The sequence below is a fragment of the Aplysia californica genome, unplaced genomic scaffold (genome assembly GCF_000002075.1).
Source record: "Aplysia californica isolate F4 #8 unplaced genomic scaffold, AplCal3.0 scaffold00026, whole genome shotgun sequence".
Taxonomy (NCBI): domain Eukaryota; kingdom Metazoa; phylum Mollusca; class Gastropoda; order Aplysiida; family Aplysiidae; genus Aplysia; species Aplysia californica.
Window position 1 is genome coordinate 1,444,151 of NW_004797296.1, and position 22,146 is coordinate 1,466,296.

General features: G+C 39.0%; 1 protein-coding gene across 10 annotated transcripts in view; it reads right to left on the reverse strand.

Moving 5' to 3' along the window:
• Positions 1 to 4,493: 4,493 nt before the first annotated feature.
• Positions 4,494 to 22,146, reverse strand: part of LOC101852077 (mitogen-activated protein kinase kinase kinase 7) — a 44,340-nt gene continuing 26,687 nt past the window's right edge. For 8 of the 10 annotated variants that reach the window (XM_005091141.3, XM_013089716.2, XM_035973148.1 and 5 more), the window contains 6 exons: positions 17,749 to 18,105; positions 13,681 to 13,748; positions 13,180 to 13,239; positions 10,080 to 10,135; positions 8,355 to 8,445; positions 4,494 to 6,725 (listed from right to left, as the gene is read on the reverse strand). In XM_005091141.3, coding sequence (XP_005091198.1) covers positions 6,642 to 6,725; positions 8,355 to 8,445; positions 10,080 to 10,135; positions 13,180 to 13,239; positions 13,681 to 13,748; positions 17,749 to 18,105 — 716 coding nt within the window. In that variant the 3' untranslated portion in view covers positions 4,494 to 6,641. The remainder of the gene's footprint in view (positions 6,726 to 8,354; positions 8,446 to 10,079; positions 10,136 to 13,179; positions 13,240 to 13,680; positions 13,749 to 17,748; positions 18,106 to 22,146) is intronic. The other 2 variants (XM_035973165.1, XM_035973164.1) reach the window with 1 other exon arrangement.

Below are 22,146 nucleotides of genomic sequence, written 5' to 3' on the forward strand. Positions count from 1 at the left end.
AAAAAAAAAAAAAAAAAGGAAAAAAAAAAGAAAGCAAGAAAGAAAGAAAGAAAGAAAAGTTCCTTAAAGTGTTCTTTCTTGTCAGTTCTCAACTCTTTTACTGTATATAATTTTTTTTTATTTTGTGCCACATTTTATCAACACATAATCATATTATTAGAATTTTTTGATAATTATGTCGATGCGTGGCAAAAGAAAGGGAGTTGAACCACGAACCATTCACAACTTGTGTTTAACTTGTCGGAATAATAAAGACTTTAATTTTCAGGGACCAGAGAAGGATCGCAACAGCCCCGATGACAATCATGACCATGTTGAAAACTTCAAGGATCCTTGAATACCCGGAAGTGCCATGCTGACCCGGAGGTTGACGTGTAATGACCCTCCGTCCTTTACGGTTGCGAGCTGACGTTGCACATTCTGCTGTGCACAGGCCAGTCCATTGTCCATCAATGTTAGCTCTCTTGCCCCACATCCTTCTTTCAAGAACATCTTTCAGAATGATCTGGTGTTGTTATAAGTGACAAAAGTATTGTATTTTTCTACACTTTTTAAGCAGGGCTTGTCTTGTATGGAAAATTTGACACACCCCATTGTTCGTCTTTTTTTTGTTTTCCAGGTTCATGGATCAGATCATCCCAAAATGCCCGCAAATGCCCTCTATCCCGCTCGATTCCAAAAATCTTGCCCTTATACCCAGTTCACACAATCACTTTATTGATTCATTTGACTCAGTCGGGTCGGGGCAAGCCAGAATCTTCTCTATGAAGGGACAAAAGCTATTATCTTATAAACACTGCAATCGATTCGACTTACAGCCTTGAAAAATAAACAAATTTGATTTTCAAGGTCACAGTCGAATTTAGCTGAATTCAATTAATCGTACTGTGCCAAAATTGTAGCTTTTCCCCCATCCATGAAAGAAAATCTGGCTAGCCACAACTGAACTACAATATGATACATTGTGTATGCCTAATATATGAATGAAATTTGACAGTGTACTTGGGTATTAGAGCGGATGCCCATTAGCCAAATGGATCATCAGGTCGGGTGGGGTCGGGTCGGGTAATGGCACTGGCTAAAGCACACTACTTTATTGACCGACATCTCTATTCATGGACAGCGAGAACCTCATTTTGTCAGTGCGCTTCACAAATAGAACGAGCGGACCAAACCTTGACACCCACCAATCACCTGAGTGTCTCTGGGTGTGGATTAGAGAGATCATAGCCCCCAGATCGTTATCCGACAAGGTAGTCTTTATATTATAAAACTATCAGCTGTAAATACACACTGGAGACTGGAGGCTGCTGTCTTTCAGGATCTTTGTGATTCTATGTTGTGGCTCGACTTGGGTGCCCTGAATCAGAAATCATTTGAATAATAGAAAAAATAACTTTTTTAGAAAGTTTTGAACGCGGCGTTAAAAACTCCACAAGTATTTTGAAGAAAACTATCATCAGAGTGGAGACCGGTGCATGATTCGGTTCTGAATATATGTATCAGATATTAGTGATATCGTCTACATTATTTCCAATAGTGTCTTCCAGCAAGCTCTCGATCACTCATGAAGGTTGGGGCTGACATCTACGATCGAGGCCCAATGTCGCTTCCATATTTCGGATATTTTATTTTTTTAACACCTCATTGAATGAATTAATGGAGTATGGATCGGTCTCAGATAGACATGTAAACGTCTGCACGGGGCCCGAAAAGACTAAGAACGGCGCATTTTCCTCATGAATTGAGACAAACAGATATTTAAATAGCCACAGGTTCAGTGCTCAGCACATATTCCTTTTCACCAAAATACGATTTATATGTAGATTCCTTTGAGCTTATAAAAAAATAAGAGCTGTCAATGATTAATGATATTCTTTTCTGGTACTTTTAATTTATTGAAAGACTTCAAACTGCAAAAGAGCTGTCGTTTCTCGTTCTGCAGAATACACCTGGAAGTATGTTCCTCGCCACACCCCGTGTAAATGTATTTTTTTCATTGCAAATTATGCTTTACTTTATGCCCTCATCGACACAATATCTAGATCAACTTAGACTTCAACTTTGCTTGTCAGGACCAACCTGGTCCCAGTCTCAGCAGACATTCGATAAAAATGTTCCAACCTAGGCCCCCAGAAACCCAGAAAATCGGGAGGCTTAGGTTCCAACCCAGGTATCGAAAAGCACTTCCTCTACGTTCAATGGTGAAGAGCCTAAGAGTTACATCTCACACGCCAGTCCACCGCATGTTCGACTCTCTCTCTCTCTCTTTCTTTAAATCTCAATCGGTCTGTCTTTCTCCCCTTCTCCCACCTCTCTCTCTCTCTCCTCTTTCTTTATCTGTCTGTCTTTCTCCCACTCTATCTCTCGGTTATCCTCCAGCACATCCAGTGTTCTATAATCTAGCAGAACAAACTCACCTCGAACTACCTTCAGACTAGACGCAGGAGTTGCCGGTAGTGGAGAGAAACATGGGCTGTAAATTGTAAAGTCTTTTTTTTAAAATGCCCCATACAACTAAAACCCAAAAAGAAAATTGAACCGGCGTCTGAAGTGTTAAGGTCAGATTCTTCGCTTTGCACACTCAAGGCTCGAGTTCCATTCCCTTGAAGAACAGTAGGCCTATAACTGTAATAATTATAGGCATACATTTATTTCGTTGAGTATTCCTTTCTACCTGCAGGGGGATTGTGTATCTATCTCTCAGCCTGGGTTGTCCTTGACAGGTAGGGTCGAAACAGTCCGCCTCCTAAATGATCTTAAACATTTTGAAGGAGGTATAAAACATTACAAATAAATTACACACAGATGTCCAACTGTAAGAATTATAGATGGAAGGTTAAATAATGACAAAGTCGATTTCATAATGAGTACTGGATCTCGAGAAGTGTTACGACATTAGCACCACAGACTGAATATTCAGAAAACTGTGTAGAGTGGAACATTGTCACTTTCATCCACATCGGAAAAGGATGGAAAGCCTCGTATGTGCAACTGTCCAACTACCTTGATATCCTGCTGTATTTTAGTCATTTCAGCATGCTCTAAATGATTTTTCTAACAGGCCAGGCCCGTTTTTTGAGTTCATGTATTAAAAATAAAATAATACAGTGGAATCCTGTTATAACGAGAGGTAGGGGACCGGTGCGAAATGGCCGTTACAGCAGGATTCTCGTTATGAGGGATCCAGTAATAATTCATAGGAAATAGTAAAGTAGGCCTAATCTATGAGTATGGTGTTCTGTTTATTTCTTTTTGTATTTCCCCTGATAATGATTTGGTTAAACATGATCTCTAGGTCTTACTTGATCAAAAATCGAATCAGGTTTCTTTCTCTAGCACTAGCAATGTTGACAGCTCGGCGTTGGCGATCAGAAAGAAGGGGCTCTGGCTCTAGGCTAGGTTCACTCGCCCGCTGTGTTGTCCCCCACCCCACCACACCGTGTGGTGCGTTGCGTCTGCTTGCGCACGTCACACATTCACTCCATCTATCACCGCATTGTTACCTCTCCATCCTGCACGAGAGAAGTGAGAGGCACGGTATGCCTAGATAATCTAGACTGGGCTGGTCTATCACGCGATGCGTTCTGCTTGTCTGCGCATGCCACACCCTCCCCTCTCATTCGCCCCGGCCTTCATTATTGGTTCGCGTGGGCTCTCCCATTCTTTGTTTCGCTGGATCACCAACAACTTTCTCAGCTGGCGAGGGTTTAATATGTTTAATTGGTCTGTGGGCTGTGCACAGCAGCAGCAATAATCCGTTATAAGCGATTCACGTGACTGTCTGATAGCGCAATAGCAGTATTTTATTTACAAAGATAAAGAAGGGGAAAAACAGGGTTTTAGAACAGTGTCTTTATAACAGACCTCGTTATTCCAGGACTCGTTATAAGTGGATTCCACTGTAATGATAACTTCACGGGATTAGAGAATTTCTCCACGTAAAGCAGATTTCGTGCAGTCAAATGAAGTCACAATGCATAGAATAAAGAAGGAAAAACTCTGAGACTTTGAAATCCCTTCATGCCATTCATTCGTGGTAACAGGAATTTTGTGTTCAATGGCTGTTTGACCTGGCAGTACATAGTGAATGAATGCAGTTGATTTACAGTCGAACCTGCTCTAATGGCCACCTGTATAAGACAAATATCTGTACATGATATGGCCACTCATCATTTTCTCCCTGGTGTATTTTTTTTTTGGTACATTATATTGTCACTGTGTAAGACGTTCCCTGATTAAGTCTAACACAGCCACTTTTCCCTCCCACAATAGCTGCCGTCTTAGACAATCTCAACTACAACTCACTTTTTTTAACAACAGCCCCCTTAGTTTCCAGTCTGCTTGAAGTTAAACATTCCTCCCTCCAAAATAATTTCACAAAAAAAACAAAGACAAATTTTTAATGCAAATGGGGACACCCCCCCCCCCCAAAAAAAAGCAAACTCACAACAACCACCTCCCCCACAACACAATAGAGGACACAATGCTTCTTGTTATTTGTTGTAGTCCATTCTTTAATGTCGTAGAAATGTCCTGCCATGTGCTCAGTAGGTCACTCACAGGATAGTATGGGTCAGAACTCACTTTGAACAATGGTGACAATAGTGTCACTAATGGATACACTTAGATAAAACCTTATCAAAGAAACATTTGCAAAATAAAGTAAAGTAAAAAATATATAACTTTTTAGATAATCGGAAGTAGTCTAAACAACATGTTTTTAGGAAAAAAACACCTATTTCTTCAACCATAACAAACTGGATAATGCTATGAATTCATACTTCCCAAATAGTCACAGATTGAGACAATGGTCAAGCGATGAACTCCCAGTGATGCACTTTCTTAGAAAGCTTTATATTTAGATCTACATTTTCAAAGTTTCTTTGTGATTACATATAAAATTTGAACTCAACAATTCAAGTTGGGAAAATGTTTCATGGCCGTAAACATTAAGAATAATAAATCAGTGAAAGTGTGAGGACCTCATCCATCTTTTCTGTCTCAGAGCACAATAAATCAAGATCTGGAAATTACACAATAAATACAAATTTACTCACAAATCTTCTACAGTTTTTCAGTCTCTATGAAATCATCTTTCAGTCCTTCAAAAACGCAACAGGAAGAATAATGGACATAAAATTAAACTCACAATATTTTACATAAAACTACTTACATGTGCATTAATATCTACAACAAAAAAGCACACTTCATCAAATTTCACTTGTCCCTAAATGCATCAACATCCATTTCATACTTAAAAGGCTTATGAGGCTGTCAGGTATAAAAATTGTTTTGTTGAGACTAAAAAATCTTACCAGACTTTTATACAAGAGCCTCGACAAAACGTTTAAGTTGTTTATCATCATTATTTACATGGTGTCTTTCATTATTATCAGTTTATAAGTATTAATGTTGTCTCGTCTATTTACAATACAATTTGCATGCAATATAAAAGCCTCAGTTACATCTTGCCAAGCCACCCAGAACACTTGAAGAATTCATTTTTGTTCTCCAAGACTGCACAAATACACGTCTACTATTGCGCACATACAAAATGAAAAGACAAAAGCAAAACAATCATAAAAATCTTGATAAAAATTCTGACCCCTCTTACACAGTACATACTGTGCAAACGACCGAAGGGAAAACAGAATACAACGATTTAAAATAACTGAAAAAAGAGAGATGGAGTAGCAGGATATAAACCACACATATGTCAGGCATCTTAAACTATTTTTGCACACTTATCACACACCCAAGGTCTTTTTCGATACATTTCACACATCCAAGGCCCGTTTTTGATACATGTATTCCTCATTAAAAGTTTATTTTGACACATCTTTCACACATTAAAGGTTTATTTTGACCCACATTTCACACATTGAAGGTTTATTTTGACACATTTCCCCAAATACAAGATATACTTTCATGATTCCAAAACTTTTAAGAAAGAAAGAAAAAAAATTATATTGCCACAGCAGTCTCATACAAAGACTGAAAAAAACCTAATATACACCACATCATACAATTCTCTATCTTTGATTTGAAGGAGGAAAAAGTAAGTCAAAGCATTTGCACTAACCAAGAAAAAAATACATCTCCTTCCATGTTATTTAAAATCATAATTCAGTATTCTGCACTTCATAATATGCCAGATCACAGATGGTTTAGCTGTGAACTCAACACACAAGGAGCAAAATAATCTATTATGAAGAGAATCTATCAACCTTTCTAAAAGATAAACTGAACAATAACTGAAGAAAAAGAGAAATGATATCAGTACATGGGATATTTCAAGGCATTCTTCAGAGGAAAATAAATATGGCCATTTTTATGACAATCTCAGATGCCACAGACAGGCGCATTCGACGCATTGCACAATAAGTAAACGTGCATGCACTGACATCAACAGAAAAGCAAAATAATTGATATAGAAGGTAAACTGTGTGACACAGATCAGGTAAGAAAACTGGACGTTGTGATGAAAGTTTTCAAGAGCTAGCAATAGATTTATTATAACAGAGGAACAAAAATGATTTTATGGCAGCTTTAAACAGGCAATATCTTTCCTTCCAAAGATGCCACTTCACTGAGGAAACTCGTCTGAGTTGAAGGTAGGCACTGCAGTCAGAGCTAACTTAACCAATGCGCTTGGTACCAGCTTGGTGTTTATACTTCTCAACTTGTGCTCGAAGTTCTTTGTAAACACTTTTCAAGCTTTCCTGAGGAAGACAGAGTAAATGTTTTTAAAATTAAAAGAACTTGCAAAACTAGCTGGTACTTCTGGTACTATCAAGCCATAACAAGTTTTTGATACCTCCCTAACAGCATCAAAAAGACAACTTTGGGAAGCATAGTGAGAGTTGCCATATAGGAAAATGTTATCGTTAGCAATTTATACTAAAACCCAACACTCTTAAACATGAAATTAAGACCTCATGAACATCTCAAATATATCTATCATGCACAGCTCTCCTTTGACAAAGTTACCAGATCATAGAGACACACATGGTCTTTCTTACGTTTCGTGTCATTTGCAAAACAAAAATCAACCACAAAATGAACGCTTTAAACCCCATCCAGCAAACATTATCTATGCCAAAATGACAGTAATAACCTTCATTTCACAGCCTTTTTTAGACATAATGATAATATATCCCCATGAGCACCAAGGCGAAGCTCATCAACGCCATTTTCATTCCAACGCTCACATATCAGTGCCAGACATGGACTCTAACAAAAGCCCTAGAGAGGAAACTGGTCACATGCGAGATGAAATGCTTAAGAGCGGTCAACAAAACAAGAAGAGACAAAATTAAAAGTGAAGTCATAAGGGACACCGTGGGAGAAACACCAGTCCTACCACACATTGAAAAACAAAAGGTCAAGTGGTTCGGACACCTCACGCGGATGCCCTCAAACCATCCAGCTCTGAGAGCATACAACATTTAATATTCTGGATGGAGAGCCAGAGGAAGACCAAGACGACGATGGAGTGAATCTGTGGCAGACACCCTTAAAGATCATGGGATGTCCCTCCTACAGGCCACACGACATGCTGCAGACAGACACCTGTGTCTCCCCGCGACACCCCAGGGTACAAGCGGAAGAAAAAAGGTAAAAGTAAAGATAATATATCGTGCATCTCCAATTTCAGTTGAGGTATGGTATCGCATACAGAGCAGGTAGGCCCATAAAGACAGGTTCAAAGCAGTCCAAATCCTAACTGATGGAAATTGGGCCCATGAGGACCATCCAGGGTCTCCACTCTCTACGAGGCTCACAGATTTGTACAATTAAAAAACTCTATGGCCGCCACCCGTTGGCAAGGAGAAAAGTGGCCATGTTAGGCAGGTGGCTGTCTTACACAATGTCATTATTATGTAAAAAATATGCAAGGGAGGAAATGGGAAGTGGTCATTTATACAGGTGAATATGATGTACTGGTGACCAATAGAGCAGGTTTAACAGTACACATCTATGGTAGGGCCACATTCGGATGGCTGTGATGTCTTGAGCAAAAGATACTTTCAACTAACCTTCTAACCGTACGCCCTGGGGTCATTTTGTCCCCCCAGGGTTATTTTCTTCACATTGTAGAATACTTCTAGTACGAAGTTCTCTTTGAAACTTTCAGTATTTCTCAAAAAATCATTTTGACAGACGGCTACGCAAAGCGTACGGATCGGATTAACGAGAAATTTTTCACTTTGGAAAAGGGCGGCACAGAATTCCCCAGGTCATCTGGATACGATAGTAAAACACGACATACGGATAGGGTTAAGAATGGGAGCCTCAACAAGAAGACTTTTACCAAATAAAACACTTTCAAGCAAGTGTCGGCCACTTACGTTCTCAGCGGTGAGCTTGGTGTACTCCTCTAGATGTTTGCTCTTTAGGTGTCTCTCCTGGTGCTGCTCCCGCTCTTTGTTCATCTCATGTCTGCAAGGGGATGTTTCATATTTAGTGAAAGTTTAACGGAACTTGCAAAACGTAAGTCACATAAGAGTCGAAGATTTGAGGTTTTATTATTAGAGAGTGACATACAAGTAAAAGGAGGGGAGATAAAGACAGATGTTTAAATTAAATGTTTAATAGGAAAGAAGGAGGAAACCATACCAGAGTGCCCGCTAACCACATAAGCAAGAGGGGGGGGGGGGAGGAGGAGAGAGAAAGAAATAACCAATGGTAAAACCACACAGTCCTGGTGACTTTGAGATGGTTCTTATTACTACTCTCAACAGCAAAGAGGCACGGCGCTCGCTTCTCATGAAAAAGCAGCTGGTTCGATCCGTACTTCACACAAACACGTTAGGTGAACAGTTTTGCTTTTATTTGGATTGAACAACTCCGGTTCTCAGAGGAGGCGGGGGAAAAAATCCCGTACTTGGAAAGGACACCAACAGGAGTCCAATTATACATAAAGTAAATACACAAGGGCAAGTGAAAGTAAAACAAAAATTGTCCTGCTGTCAGAAAGTTGGTTCAACCCCCTTCAAACCCCCCCCCCCCCCCCCCCCCCAACACCCCCCTAAAGTACCCAACAGAGAACAAACCGGGTTGAAATAAGCATGGAATACAGTTCATATTTAAAAGTCAAGATGGCACCTTTCAACGATAGGTCATAGAATATTTCACATAAAAATATGTTGCACACGAGAAGTAGCCTGCAGATGGTTCAATATAATACAGACACAACCTGCAAGTAACATTTCAAAACAAATGATTTCAGTCAGTTGGTTTACTTGTATATCGGCATCATCACAGATAGGCTGCGTTATTTTCTATAGGAGTCTGGCCTCTCAGTATCTGGTACAATCAACAAAAATTAAAAGGACAGACAAACATTGTTTAACAAATCCAACTACAAAAATGTTACAATTTTTCAAACATGGAACCTACAGTTTTTTTGTTGTTTTTTTTTTAAATTATAGAAGAGGGATTTACTGCACTCGCAATTGCATGAGGTCATATGAGCGCCAAGGGGTGGGTGTCAACAGAGAAGTCTCTACAGGGAATCAGACTTACTCTGCTCACCTTTCTAGCTTCAACAGCACAAGGTCTGCTTCGACTATCAAGGCACCCCGGAAATAGCAGGTCACAAGAGTGTGACAAACATACAAAAGAAGTTGAGCAAAACGACAATAGTAAGGATTAGGAAAGAAAAAGCAGCAGTTCCCTGTTGTAGATCAGGCACAGTTATCAGCGTGACATGAATAAGCCAATTTACAATTCTACTGTGCTTGAACGAGAAAGGCCCCCCCTTTGGGAATGGCCTAAAGACACTACAGTCAGTGGCACTGCCTCAGGGGGAGAACCTACAGTTTAATAACTTAACAAGGACTGAAGGACCAACAACACCAAAGAGGTTCTTAACTCCTAGAAATCAAAATTAATTTAAATTTAAAGGATTTTCCTGAAGAGCCAGAACTAAATCTGCACTGTCACATACAAATTGCATGTGTTTTTGTATCACCAACAATAATGACACGCTCTGTGTCATTCTGGCAGGTGGTAAATGGTAACAACACAAAGTGTGTCATTCTGGCCGATAGGAGTTGAGTACTGATACTTACTTTCTCTGAGTAAGGACAGCAATCTCTGCCTGAATGCGTAGATACTCCTCCGCCAACTGGCAAAGACACAGAGAGAACATAAAGATTTTTATCCAATAGGAAAACTTCACTGTTAGTGTTAATGTATTACCAGGCTCGTCAATTTTTTCAAAACCCAATCAGGGACACCCAATGTTAAAATTTTATATTTTGTAACAACCAACAATGTAACATCAAATGGGACAAGTTTAATTTTGGAGTAATGTATTTGATAAGGCACTTAAACTCCCGTTTGCCAAATCCCACACAGTACCGGGAAATACGGGACAGTTGACAAGCCTGTACTAAACCCATACCAAGTAATACCAACACAAGCGAAATCATTCTGTCATGGGCCAGCCGGGCTGAATAAGATACAGTATCCTTTAAGATAGACACAGCTACCTGATGAAAAAAAAATTACTTCCCTATTCAGGAATCAAACTCATTTGTTCTGTGAGCAACAAAGAACACCCCCAACCAGTACAACACAGATGCTGGTTCAAGTAAAGTTTTCCATCAGAGTTAAATGAGAAGTCGATAGACCCAGAGACCGTAAATACCAAGACGGTGCAATCCTTCTTCGGCCTTAGTGCATCGTCGGAGAATCGAGGTCAGCGACGGCGCACGTCGCTCTGCGCATTAATGAGCTCACACAACACACGCAGTGTTGTGTTACTATAACACGAGCTGTGGGGTGACCAGTTGGCCCCATTTTAGTATTTTTTATAAATTCATGAAGATACGTTTTTAAATATAGCCTCAATTGTTGTGGAAAAATATGAATACGTTAAGATAAATTGATACAAACTGCTGTGCAAAGTTTAGGTTAAATTGATTCACCCGTTAAAGAGATGTTTGAGGACAAGTTGCGCCACGAATTTTTGACAGCACAGTAAAGATCATCATGCAGTCTGACGTTAATAAATACACTGACTTATAGTCCACTGTGTTGCATTTGCAGGAATCAACTTTGTTTTCGATTACGTTTTCCTCCTGGGGCATTTTTAGCTTTAGATTCTGTCTTCTGAGCGACTGTTACTCTGTTCACCAAAGGTTAAAAAAGTGTTTTTTTTAAAAAGCAGCTTCAAACAAACCAACAAATTTCACAAGTTTAAAACTGGCTTTTTCAAGCCACCGTGACGACTATGTTCAAATTGTTTCTGGCTGATGAGGGTAAGGTGCTTTGCAGGGAAAGATGAGGAATCTTCCAATATCCCTGTACAGTCCTTGCAGACTACATCGTCTTCAAAGTGTTTCCACTTACGTCAGAAATTTCATTTTTAAGTGCATTGCATCTTTAATGTATTGCAAAATTTAACAAAATTAACAATGAATCTGTGTTTTTTTATCAAGGTCTACCGGAATTGCAACTATTGTTTGACTGAAATTCTTACTCGTTAGATTTTGATTTATCAACAAACTGTCCACTACATCCCTGCAACTGCTTGAAGGCGATGCGATCATAATTTTGTCGGCCATTATCTGTCTCTTCAAACGAAAATGTAACTGTTGTGTGTGTGTGTGTGGGGGGGTCTTGATTGTCAAGATATGTCCATCTTTTCCTCTCATGGTGACTGAGAACAGATGTTCAAGTTCATCTTGATATCACTGTAAGTAATCCTCCATTGCAGCTCACAACGTCTGCCACAGGACCTTGCAAAGCAGTGATGTTGTGGATCCACTCACTGACTCATATTAATGCTTTTGTAACTTTCGTTTTGTCTTCTGGACCAAACTTCATGAATTATCTTTCAACCACAGAAGTCTCTGCTGGGTTACTGGGTTACGATATTCGATAAAGAATGACACAAGTGACCAAATGAAAACGTTGAAAGGATCATCAGTCTTTACAGAAATCAGATATAGCGATGTCAGACAAAGGATTAATTCAGAGAGACATATTTATGTAGTGTCCCAATTTATTTGCTTTTGCTTTTTTTACTCAGCTAAACAAACGCTTTGTCGTCCAAAACTTGACACACAGTTGGTGAACTTGGGTGCCACCCTGAGTAAACCTAAGGCACTGTCTTTTACAGAGAAATTTTCAATAACTGCCCAGTTCGCAGTATCATGATGATGAGTAGGCCTACATAAATTGTGGTAGATCAACAAATTGTTTCTAATTCTTAATTAAGCGTGGAGGATCAAAGACGACTGTGATTTTATCACAATCGTGATGAAAAAAAGGCTTTTGGGGGTGAGACTTAGATTAGTGTTCTAAAACCCTCTGGTTGTATGGGCTTTGGTCACACGCAAGCCTTCACCTTCAAACCAACATATTTCAAGCTGTTAATGGCCTCTAACAATGGAACAACGAGCCGCACTTCCCGCACCAGGTGCGTGCTGATAAGGGAGCAGGTCAGCGGTTGACCGTCGGTTGACGCGCAGACATTCCCCCCCGGGAGTTTCGTGAGCTCGCACACTTTTCGCCGCATTGCCTTATCATGGTATTTATAATCATTGGATAGATCTAGGGACATATATATTCAGTTGATTTATTTGAGTACAGGCCGAAGGGCTAGAACCCAAATGGGCGCTGGATCGGAAAAGTAAAGTAAGTTTATTCAAGTAAAGGAAAGCACATTTATACAACAATGGTTATTTAGTGCTTTCGGTTGAATTCTAATTACAGTTGACTGGGAAACAGAAAAAGTACACAAAAAGAAAAAAGCTATTCATTGTGCAAAAGGCAGCATTACTTGACACATTTAGGAAGGGCTTTCTCATATCATTAGTGATCTTATGCTTGCTTTTATCAGACTCACACACAACAAAAGTGAAAGTAGGACCCGACAGACTCAATGAACGGGAGGTTCACTACACATCTAACAGAAAAGAAAAATACCTAAACCTACAATGGCAACACAGCATTGAACTGAAGTGCAAAAAATCCAGTCCCACACAGCCTAGCTGGATTACTAGCAACAACACGTGAAGCCTACTCATAATGAACATTTTATCAGCGAAAGAACAAGAGATATCCAACAGATATATGAGAACACACTGAAGGACAGGGTCTACTATGGGTATCACTTTCACTTAAAAAGACTTGTAAAAAAATATTAAAATCAGGACGTACATTGCAATGTTCCTCGAATATCTGCATGGACTCGGGGTTGGAGAGACACGGTGGTATGGGCTGAGGACAGGAAGAGTAGAGGAATGTGCCTCGAGTTCGGCGGTTCATCAATGTTCAACAAAGGCAACAATAAGTGAGACCATGCCATTCGACTTTTTTAAAATCTTCAAATTACCACCAAACTGAAAAAAAAAACCAGACTCTTTCCACCCACCCACCCCTGAAAAAGAAAAATTTAAGGATTTAAAAGAAACCACATACAGACACTAATCAACTCTATAAAATAAAAGATTCATTACCATAAATAAAACTTAAAACAATGGATGAAAAGGCATTTGCATTTCATTGCCCCAAGATCTGGAATGCTCGTCTGGTAAGAGATATAAAATCTTTAAATCTTTTTTTAAAACATTAAAAAGTCAGCTCATGTCTTTTAATTTTAGATTAAAGAGATAATTTCTAGATTTTTAAGTCAAAACACAAAGTACTGTGAAACCTTACCTGTAAGTGCGGCTCAAGAGAGAAATACGCCTCATTGTTGTAGTACGCATGTTCCACACTGGCGTAAGCTGCAACAAATAAAAAAAAAATACATACAAATGGTGAGGAGACAGTTACATATGATCCCTGAAGGCAAGCAAGACAATCAGTTTGTAGTCTACAGCCTGAAGGGACGCAGTAACAATACATTTCTTTCTCATTCAATATAATTTTCCTCACGTTAAAAAAGAACCTTTATTGGGCACATCATTAGCTAAATTGGTATCATGCTGGACTTCTGAGCGTTGATCCCTGGTTCAAATCTTCAACCTGGTGTTCTGAATTGGGGCGGTTTGAGAAGTTTTTACGAAGGCTACCCACCTATTACCTATCAGAGATGGACATCAAACCCAGGGGTTCCATCTCTAAACCAACCTTACAGTGTTAAAAGAGGCATTAAACCCAACACAATGACCAAGACCTCTTTTTGATATTTGACTTGATGGGCTCTCAGTGATACACGACACATTATGTTGGGCATTGTCTCAAGACAAAAAAATAACCAACCCCCCCCCAAACAAACAAAAACAATACCATCAGATATAGTTAGAGTGAAAACAGAAGGGCTTCACAATTCCTTCAAGGAAAAGTTGACATATACATAAAGGTGAACATCCAACAAAATTGTTCCTCAGTCATATTTCTCATAACCTGCATGTAAATTTACAACATGTCCTAAGGAGTTGTTAAAACATTCTTGCAATGTAAGATGTAAGCTTAGAATTTATAATCATACCCTTCTTATACTAAAAAGAAAAAAGGATTCTGATCGAGACAATGTTCAAAAGGCAGTCAGGGGCTTGTAAGACAAAAATATCTAAAGACAATTCAAAACGTGACCTCTACATTGTGAAACATTTCAGAACGTCATGTTTGATTTTTTAAATCTCTCAAAAAGTAAACAGGACCCTAAGAACTCCAACGTCCTCAGAGCAGCAGCGATAGTTATTAAGAGCTAAATTATTTTAGCGTAATTGCACATAGCAATGGTGGGAGCTAAAGCAGGGTGAAGCAAACTCAGTCTTTAATGCAAAAACACAGCAGGATTTGTTTTAAGCCATATAATGTAATAATATTGTTACATTGTATTTTGCTCTTCTTTGGCAATCCCAATAGATGCCGCCTGAGTCGTCCTTGACTTGGACACGTTTGTACTGTTATTAACCAGCTATGCACAAACTTTTGAGGAAACAGTTATCAAAAACGTTCATAAAGCAATACTCAAATGCAGCTCATCTATGTCACATCTCAATACTTCATTCTCTTTTACACACAAGAAGACATATTTTTAATAATGCACATTGCTCTTCAGTTCAAGGCAGATGCTTGCATCATACAACAAAATTAAAACACCAGTGTAAATGACAGTAAATTATGCAATGTACTATTAGGTCTCAGACTAAGCAGATGAAATCCCATGTCTTTGTGCATGTAGAATGGAATGGAGGTGGCTATGTAAACTCTAGGGTAACTAAAAAATGAAAGACTTCTAAGAATTCGTTGAAGTAACTATGGTATCTGAACGAAACTTTTAGTTTTAGTTTCAGTAAGAGTTTTACGGCACTTGAAGTGATAAGGGCTGAAAATTAGAAGTATTATTATCAGATCACCACACAAAGAAATGAAGGAGAGATAAGGATGATAGATGTTTGATGGGAAAGATGGACCAAACTATCCTGGAGCATCCGCCAACCACCCAGGAACTAAACTTAAAATACAGATAAAATTAGTGGTGCCAATAATACATCAACTTTTAGTGAGTGGTATCTTTCACTCTTCTTACATCCATATACGCACATGCCCATTACATAAAGCATGAGAGAAAAGTATGATAGACCACAATCAAGCATACAAATTCCCACAATATCATGACATCTAAATACATCAAACACTACAGACAAAGATGGTAAAGAACTTTCCAAGGGGAGAAACAATCTAAAATGAAAACAAGAGTAAGAAATGAAAGAATGACTCAAACCTGCTTATGACGTTGTTATTAAGCACAAGTCAAAACTACATTTTCCTTCATTTATTACTTTGCCTATCCCTTGGAAAAAATTTGAGCCTTTTCTAAATCTTCCAAGTAAGCAACAGAAATAAAAATCCAGAGAGATTTAAAATCTCAGAATGTTGGAGTGGCGACAAAATAGAAGTTGCCAGCATTAAGATGATAAGAACAAACCAACAACTAGGATGGCTGCAAATAAGAGTAATAGTGAGATTGGCGTCATAAATGGGTCTTCCTTAATCAATACAATTCGTCTGGTTTTACTGACTTAAAGCTCTAGACATCCTCAAACGAGATCAGTTCTGGCCCTCTGAACCACAAAGAAGCTTATTGCTGTTGGTGAAATCATCAGGCTGTTTTTAAAAAAGCACCACAAAAATGGTGACTGCCATAGCAGAGATGGATGTCTGTAAAACAAGCCTTTGCCCCAACTTTTTTAGTGTCTTCCCAGAGGAGGTGAAATGTAGACAGCAGGTCATGTTGGTTGAGGGCATTGAAACAAGGTGCAGCTGAATTTTGTTCAAGTACAAAAGTACGTAACTCTAGTCTCAAAGTGCATCACATCTTAATGACAAGAACTTTGCCTTCCTGTGACTTCCACAAAAGCAGAGCAGTTTACATTCAGTTCCGAACAATACTCCGTTCCACTGTATCCATCTCCAAATGCTGCCACAACAACTGATAAAAACATGTCACTGAATCCCCGTAAATAAAATAAAAAATCATTTTCCATACATATGAAGGGGTGAAGACATTTATGACATTTTGGGGTGCTGTAACAATGACCGTGCTTTGTGATAAACCAATGGTTTGCCTGCTCTGAGGCACTCACGGCTGCTGATCTCCCCGCCACTTTGTTCAAAACACTGAAACATTTATGTCCATATAAACTGCCGTGATCTCAGCTCCTTGACATCGATGCACACACGGCGTTCAGTGAAATGTGGACAATCCAGAACCCAGTTTTTATTTGTTTTGTAGTAGTAGTAGTATAAGGTTTTACGGCGCTCGCAACTGCTAAGGTCATATGAGCGCGCGAAACACAAGTTGTTCACCTCTGCGAAAGTTCACTTCACGACTGGTAACTAATTTACTTTAAAATGCTAAAAAGTTAAAATATTCAAATTCGGTGTAAATACATTTGTGATCTAAAACAACTTTTAAGTAACAATAAAAATTTTAAATAATATCAGATTCACTTTACAACTCGCCATAAAGAGGCCTTTATAAAATTTAAAATTCTGCTGGGAACAACGACGGAGAAAATATCCTGCAATTTCTTGCATTTATAATATTTCCTTCGGATCTCTCCAAAGTCTAGACATTCTGTTAAAATGTGTCTAATGGTAAAATCTGTGTCGCATCCGACACAGAACGGCTTCTCCTCTCCCTGTAGGAGGTATTTGTGGGTCAGGGCCGTGTGTTTTATTTGTTTACACGTTTCACTAGCGAAGACATTGTTCTGATCACTTGTAGTCTAAGCATGTTACCTCTAGGGTCAAAAGAAAACTACTAAAATACCTCTAAAATTAAAGTACATAACTGAAATTGATAGAAAGAACCAGAATTATTCATATTGATTAACATAAAATAAACTTTCCAGGACTTGGTTGACTGAATTCCGCATAGACGGGACTGACCTGTAGCAGCTGAATTGCTTACAAGTGACAATGCACTCACAACTATTAGTTTTAAAACAGTCTGCAACAAATTGAATTCCTTTGCCATTCAAAAAATCATTTTTTAAAAAGAAAATCAGCCTTCCTCTTTTAGGATCCCTTACATTTCTATCTTTAAAAAAATAATTTTAAAATAGGACTTTTGGAAAATGTAGTTTCAAAAACTTTATTTTGTTCCTCTCTACAGGCGAGTCCTGAGCAAACCAAAATGTCCCTTGATGTCCACCATCAGGCCAGACACTGACAGGCTGAGGTAAAGGGGTAGGCAACTAGTGCCCATGAGCGACAAAACGAGATCAAAAGTCCCGAGAGGAGCAGAGTTCCTGCGGCCGTGGCATGTACCTGCTTCATGTCCCTGTCTGGCCATGGCCGGCAGCTGGCGCTCGGAGCTCAGCGAGAACGACCGTGGCGACACCACGATGGGCTCTCTCCCCGGAGGCTGGTAGGACACAGACCGCGACGGTGGCGACATGGCCAGGCCGTCACCGGGACCCCTGAACACCTGGTGACCCCCAGCAGAGGGACCGCCCATATCCCCATGGCTCAGCTGTACCAGCTGGCTGGGGTAGGTGTTGCTGTGGTGGACAGGGGGCAGGCCGCTGGAGGAGCCGGGACTAGTGCCCGTGTTGATTGACAGCGGCGAGGACAAGGAGGAGAGTCGGGCGTACTCATCGGAGCCGATGCGACGGTGGCCAATGCCTGAGGAAGACAGGGGAGTAGCGGGCATGCACACGTAAATACACACCATCAAAGCGCAACTTGCCGAGAAAAGGAAATTATGCCCATCTATGTAAACAGAATACAAATCAAAATTATATGCTCTACGTTGAAGAAAGCATGCCAGATGAAACTGGACTAACATTCAATTCAGTGCCGCTGGTTAAAAATTGCTGAAAGCTAAACGATGTAATTAAACATCCAAGAAAAAAACAGCTTTAATAAGGGGAAAATGTACAATGCAACTCATAAAAAATGAATGTGACTAATATAGGAAAAGAACATGCAGCCATGCTTTACTACTAAGAAACAATACATTTGACAGAAATCAGCAAAATATTTCAATGGAACTTTTTTTTTTCATTCAAAACTACTTGCTCTATTTGCACAAAACAGTAAAGAAGATAATAATTAAAAAATAAGATCTATAGTGGGTTAAAATCAGTAGTCAGGTCCACTGGAGTATCTGATATTTCTAGCCCACTACCAGCTATTTCACTAACCTAAACTAATAGAGGGGAGAACATAATGCAGTTAGAATAGGTTACAGAAGTGAAACTAAGCTTATATGCAATGTATAATATGTCTGCCAACAGTTTTGAAAGACAGGAATTAGTGAGCAGAGAATTAGTAAATACTCAACAAGATTCACAAATCAAAGCCCTTCATTGTTATCATAAAGGTATACCCTATGCCAGCGGAAACTATAACCCATAGCTATAGACCCAGAAATACAATGGCCTGAAGGCACAGCACCTCCAAGATACAGTTTGTCATATTCACTGGCGGGAGCACTTAATGCGTTAATTTAAACGAACAGTCAATATAATACACTTCAGCATAAAGATGATAATAATAATATCGGATCACATTTAGGGCCCGCCTGTCTACATGGCTAGCACAATATGAATGGCTCTTATCATTAACGACCCATAGAAAAAGGTGCAATCTTAAATAAAACATCATTTCTTTTTCCATTGATATCAAGTGGGAGGAACCACTTTTTAGAAACCGTTACTGGAAAGTAGTGCTGATTACCAGTCTAAACGGTATACCGATTAATTTAAATTAAAACACTGCAGAACCTAAGCATGTAAGTACTGATTTTACATTAATCATCGGGAGAAATAATCTTTTCATCGATTTCTTTCAACCAAGCCAAGATATCTAGAGTATCAGTTTGAATGGCAAATTGGTGGATTCAATTAAGAAAACTGCACAATTTAAAGAAAACTGGAATATAGAAAGTCAAACCCCAGGATAGGGTCTCGGTACTTGGAATACATATTTATCTACAATTGTAAATAATGGGACGGTAATTATGATCTCAGGATCGTCAACAGCAGCACAGTACATTTACTATGAGATTTTCAAGTTACTTTCTCTCCATAGAAAAAAAAATGGTACTTGATAAATCGCATTTGTTCAACTATCACAACTCTTGACTTAGCCATCATGACATATTTTTAGTCTTGTCTTATTTACTTGGGCATATACACTATTTGACCAAAATTTGCGATCTAATAAGAAATCTCTACATAATTATAATGAAATCAAGATTTCCCCAAAATGGTCATATCAAAGACTGTGCGGTGGTCTTGAATCACAGTCAAAGTAAATAGCTTTGTTTCGGTAAAACAACAGCAAAAAAATATTGAATACAAACTCTATAAAAGAGAAAAAATAGACCAAAATGCCAAGACAAAAACATTCTACAAGAAACTCTTCTTTTCTGAGAGGAAAGCATGATGTACTGATGTTATCTACCAAACAGCGACGAATCTAGGATATTAAAAAATCTACTCAGCCCAATCTACAGAAAACAACATCTAAAAAGCTCAAGCTCAACTAATAGTGGATGGGGGAGGGGGGTGTAGAGTGATGAGGGAGCAGGTTGACAAAACTGCATAGAACTGAGTGGGTGATTCTGAACAAAAAGACAGTTGCATGGAATAACTCAAGAGAGGACACCACTCATACACAGTCTCCATTCGCACTCAGATTGAGTCTTCATTACAACCACGAGTTGTCCAAAAAATGTAAAACATTATGTTTTCCACACAACGCAAGAAAACAATATATACAGGCTTCTAAAAATACTAGGTGGTCTTCATACATTACTCAAACTTAACTTGATGTTTAAAAAAAACCCCACTCGGATGACAACTAGGTCTGGTTGAAATATGTAAATACATGGAGGTAAGACTTGGAAAAAAAAAAAAAAGAATGACAAACTGTGTCCAGGCATGTATCACAAATTGAGTAACATGCAGAGCTGATAATCTTTGGATAATCTAGGAGTTCATTTTTGTTTTGTTTTTTTAATTTAAAGAGGGTGTTTTTACCCCCCCCCCCCCCCCCCCCCAAATCAACACAAAAGTTGATCAAATCTTGGAGTTTGTGGAGTCAGATTTGTCCTGGGCAGGTCAAATAATCCCTTCCAGCCATTACGAACTAGACCCAGGTTTCTTTAAAGAATGCATAAACTTTATCAAGAGTAAGGGTAGGGATGTGGGTGAAGATGGCAGAAGGAGGAGGGTGGGGGCTCTAGCTGACTACAGAAAAAATGACAAATCTCATCTTTTTAGCAAGAGAAACAATAATGTTTATAAGACAGTGGTTGTTGAATTGAGATTCAAGTTGAGTCACCAGGACAACAGCTGCACAGTACACGAGACACATAGGTCTGAATATGTAATCATACTGAACAAAGTATGAGGTGCAGACCACACCACAGTGTGCTTATCAACCACCCACTCATCACATTGTACCAACATCTTCCTAGGGAGAAACAATATGAGGAGACCACTACTAATGAAATTCAAACCAGTATCGTAACAACCAAATCAACCCCCCCTCCCCTTAAAAAATAAGAAACAAAAACAAACAAACAACAGATAAAAAGGACAGCAGTCAAGCATTAACTGGCATCATTTGCAGGAATATAAAATAACAGCCTTTGGTTTTCCTCTCACTACTCCAACAGCCACAACATGCCCTTTCCCTCAGTAATGAGCACACAAAGACCCAGTTGCATAGAAGATCTCGGCTTACTTTTAAAAAATAAATATCCCGACAAAGCAGTACATAAGAGAAAACAAGGCAAATTTGTATAGAAGATCTCAGCTTGTCTTTAAAAATAAATATCCTACCAAAGCAGTAGATTAGACACAAAAGGGCAAATTTGCGTAGGAGATATCAGCTTATTGTACATGCATCCCACTAAAGCAGTAGATTATAAGATAAAACAAGGCAAACATGTTTAGTAGAAGATCTCATCTTATTTTCAAATATCCCACCATAGCAGTAGATTCTAAAAATAAAACAAGGCACTTGAGTTTCTAAATTCTACAGAAATGAGACGAAGTATTCATGAGAAATATGTCATCCATGAGAGCTTTGAGTACAAACTGAAGACAGCACTTAAACTCAAGTGTGCCCCTTGCTCATGACCAAGTTTTCTCTTCCGAGTTCCCGATACAAACTTGAGAAACAAACAAAGGACAGACTCTTCGAAAAATCTTCCTTATGTTCCTTTGAAACCCATCTGCAAGAAACATCTGTGTCCTTTGAATTTGGAATAAATTACAGCAAATCTATATTTAACTGATTAATGGGAACATCAAAAGGCTCAAATCAAGGGTTAGGGTAACATTGAAAATTTAGCTAAACCAAAAAAAATCTGTCAACAGCCAAAATTCCACTACTTTTTCAGATACTAACTCCCCAATTTCGCTGCCTACGCAATTTGCCATGTTACAATAAAGGAGAAGAACTTCAGATTCCATGATTAGTATAAAACCCAAACTGGAACGAAAACCAACCACACTTTTAAGTACCGTTTGGTTAAGATTGTAAGGATGAATAACTTTCATGCCAACAAAAATATTTGTCCCATTTCAGAGCTGCAATAAGAAGGAAAAGAGGAAGTACATCACAGCTGAGCCACACAAAGCAGTCAGCTCAGCACATAAGGGATCTGGCAAGGCTGCACAGCCTATAAGTGGATAAAACAGGAAAGTA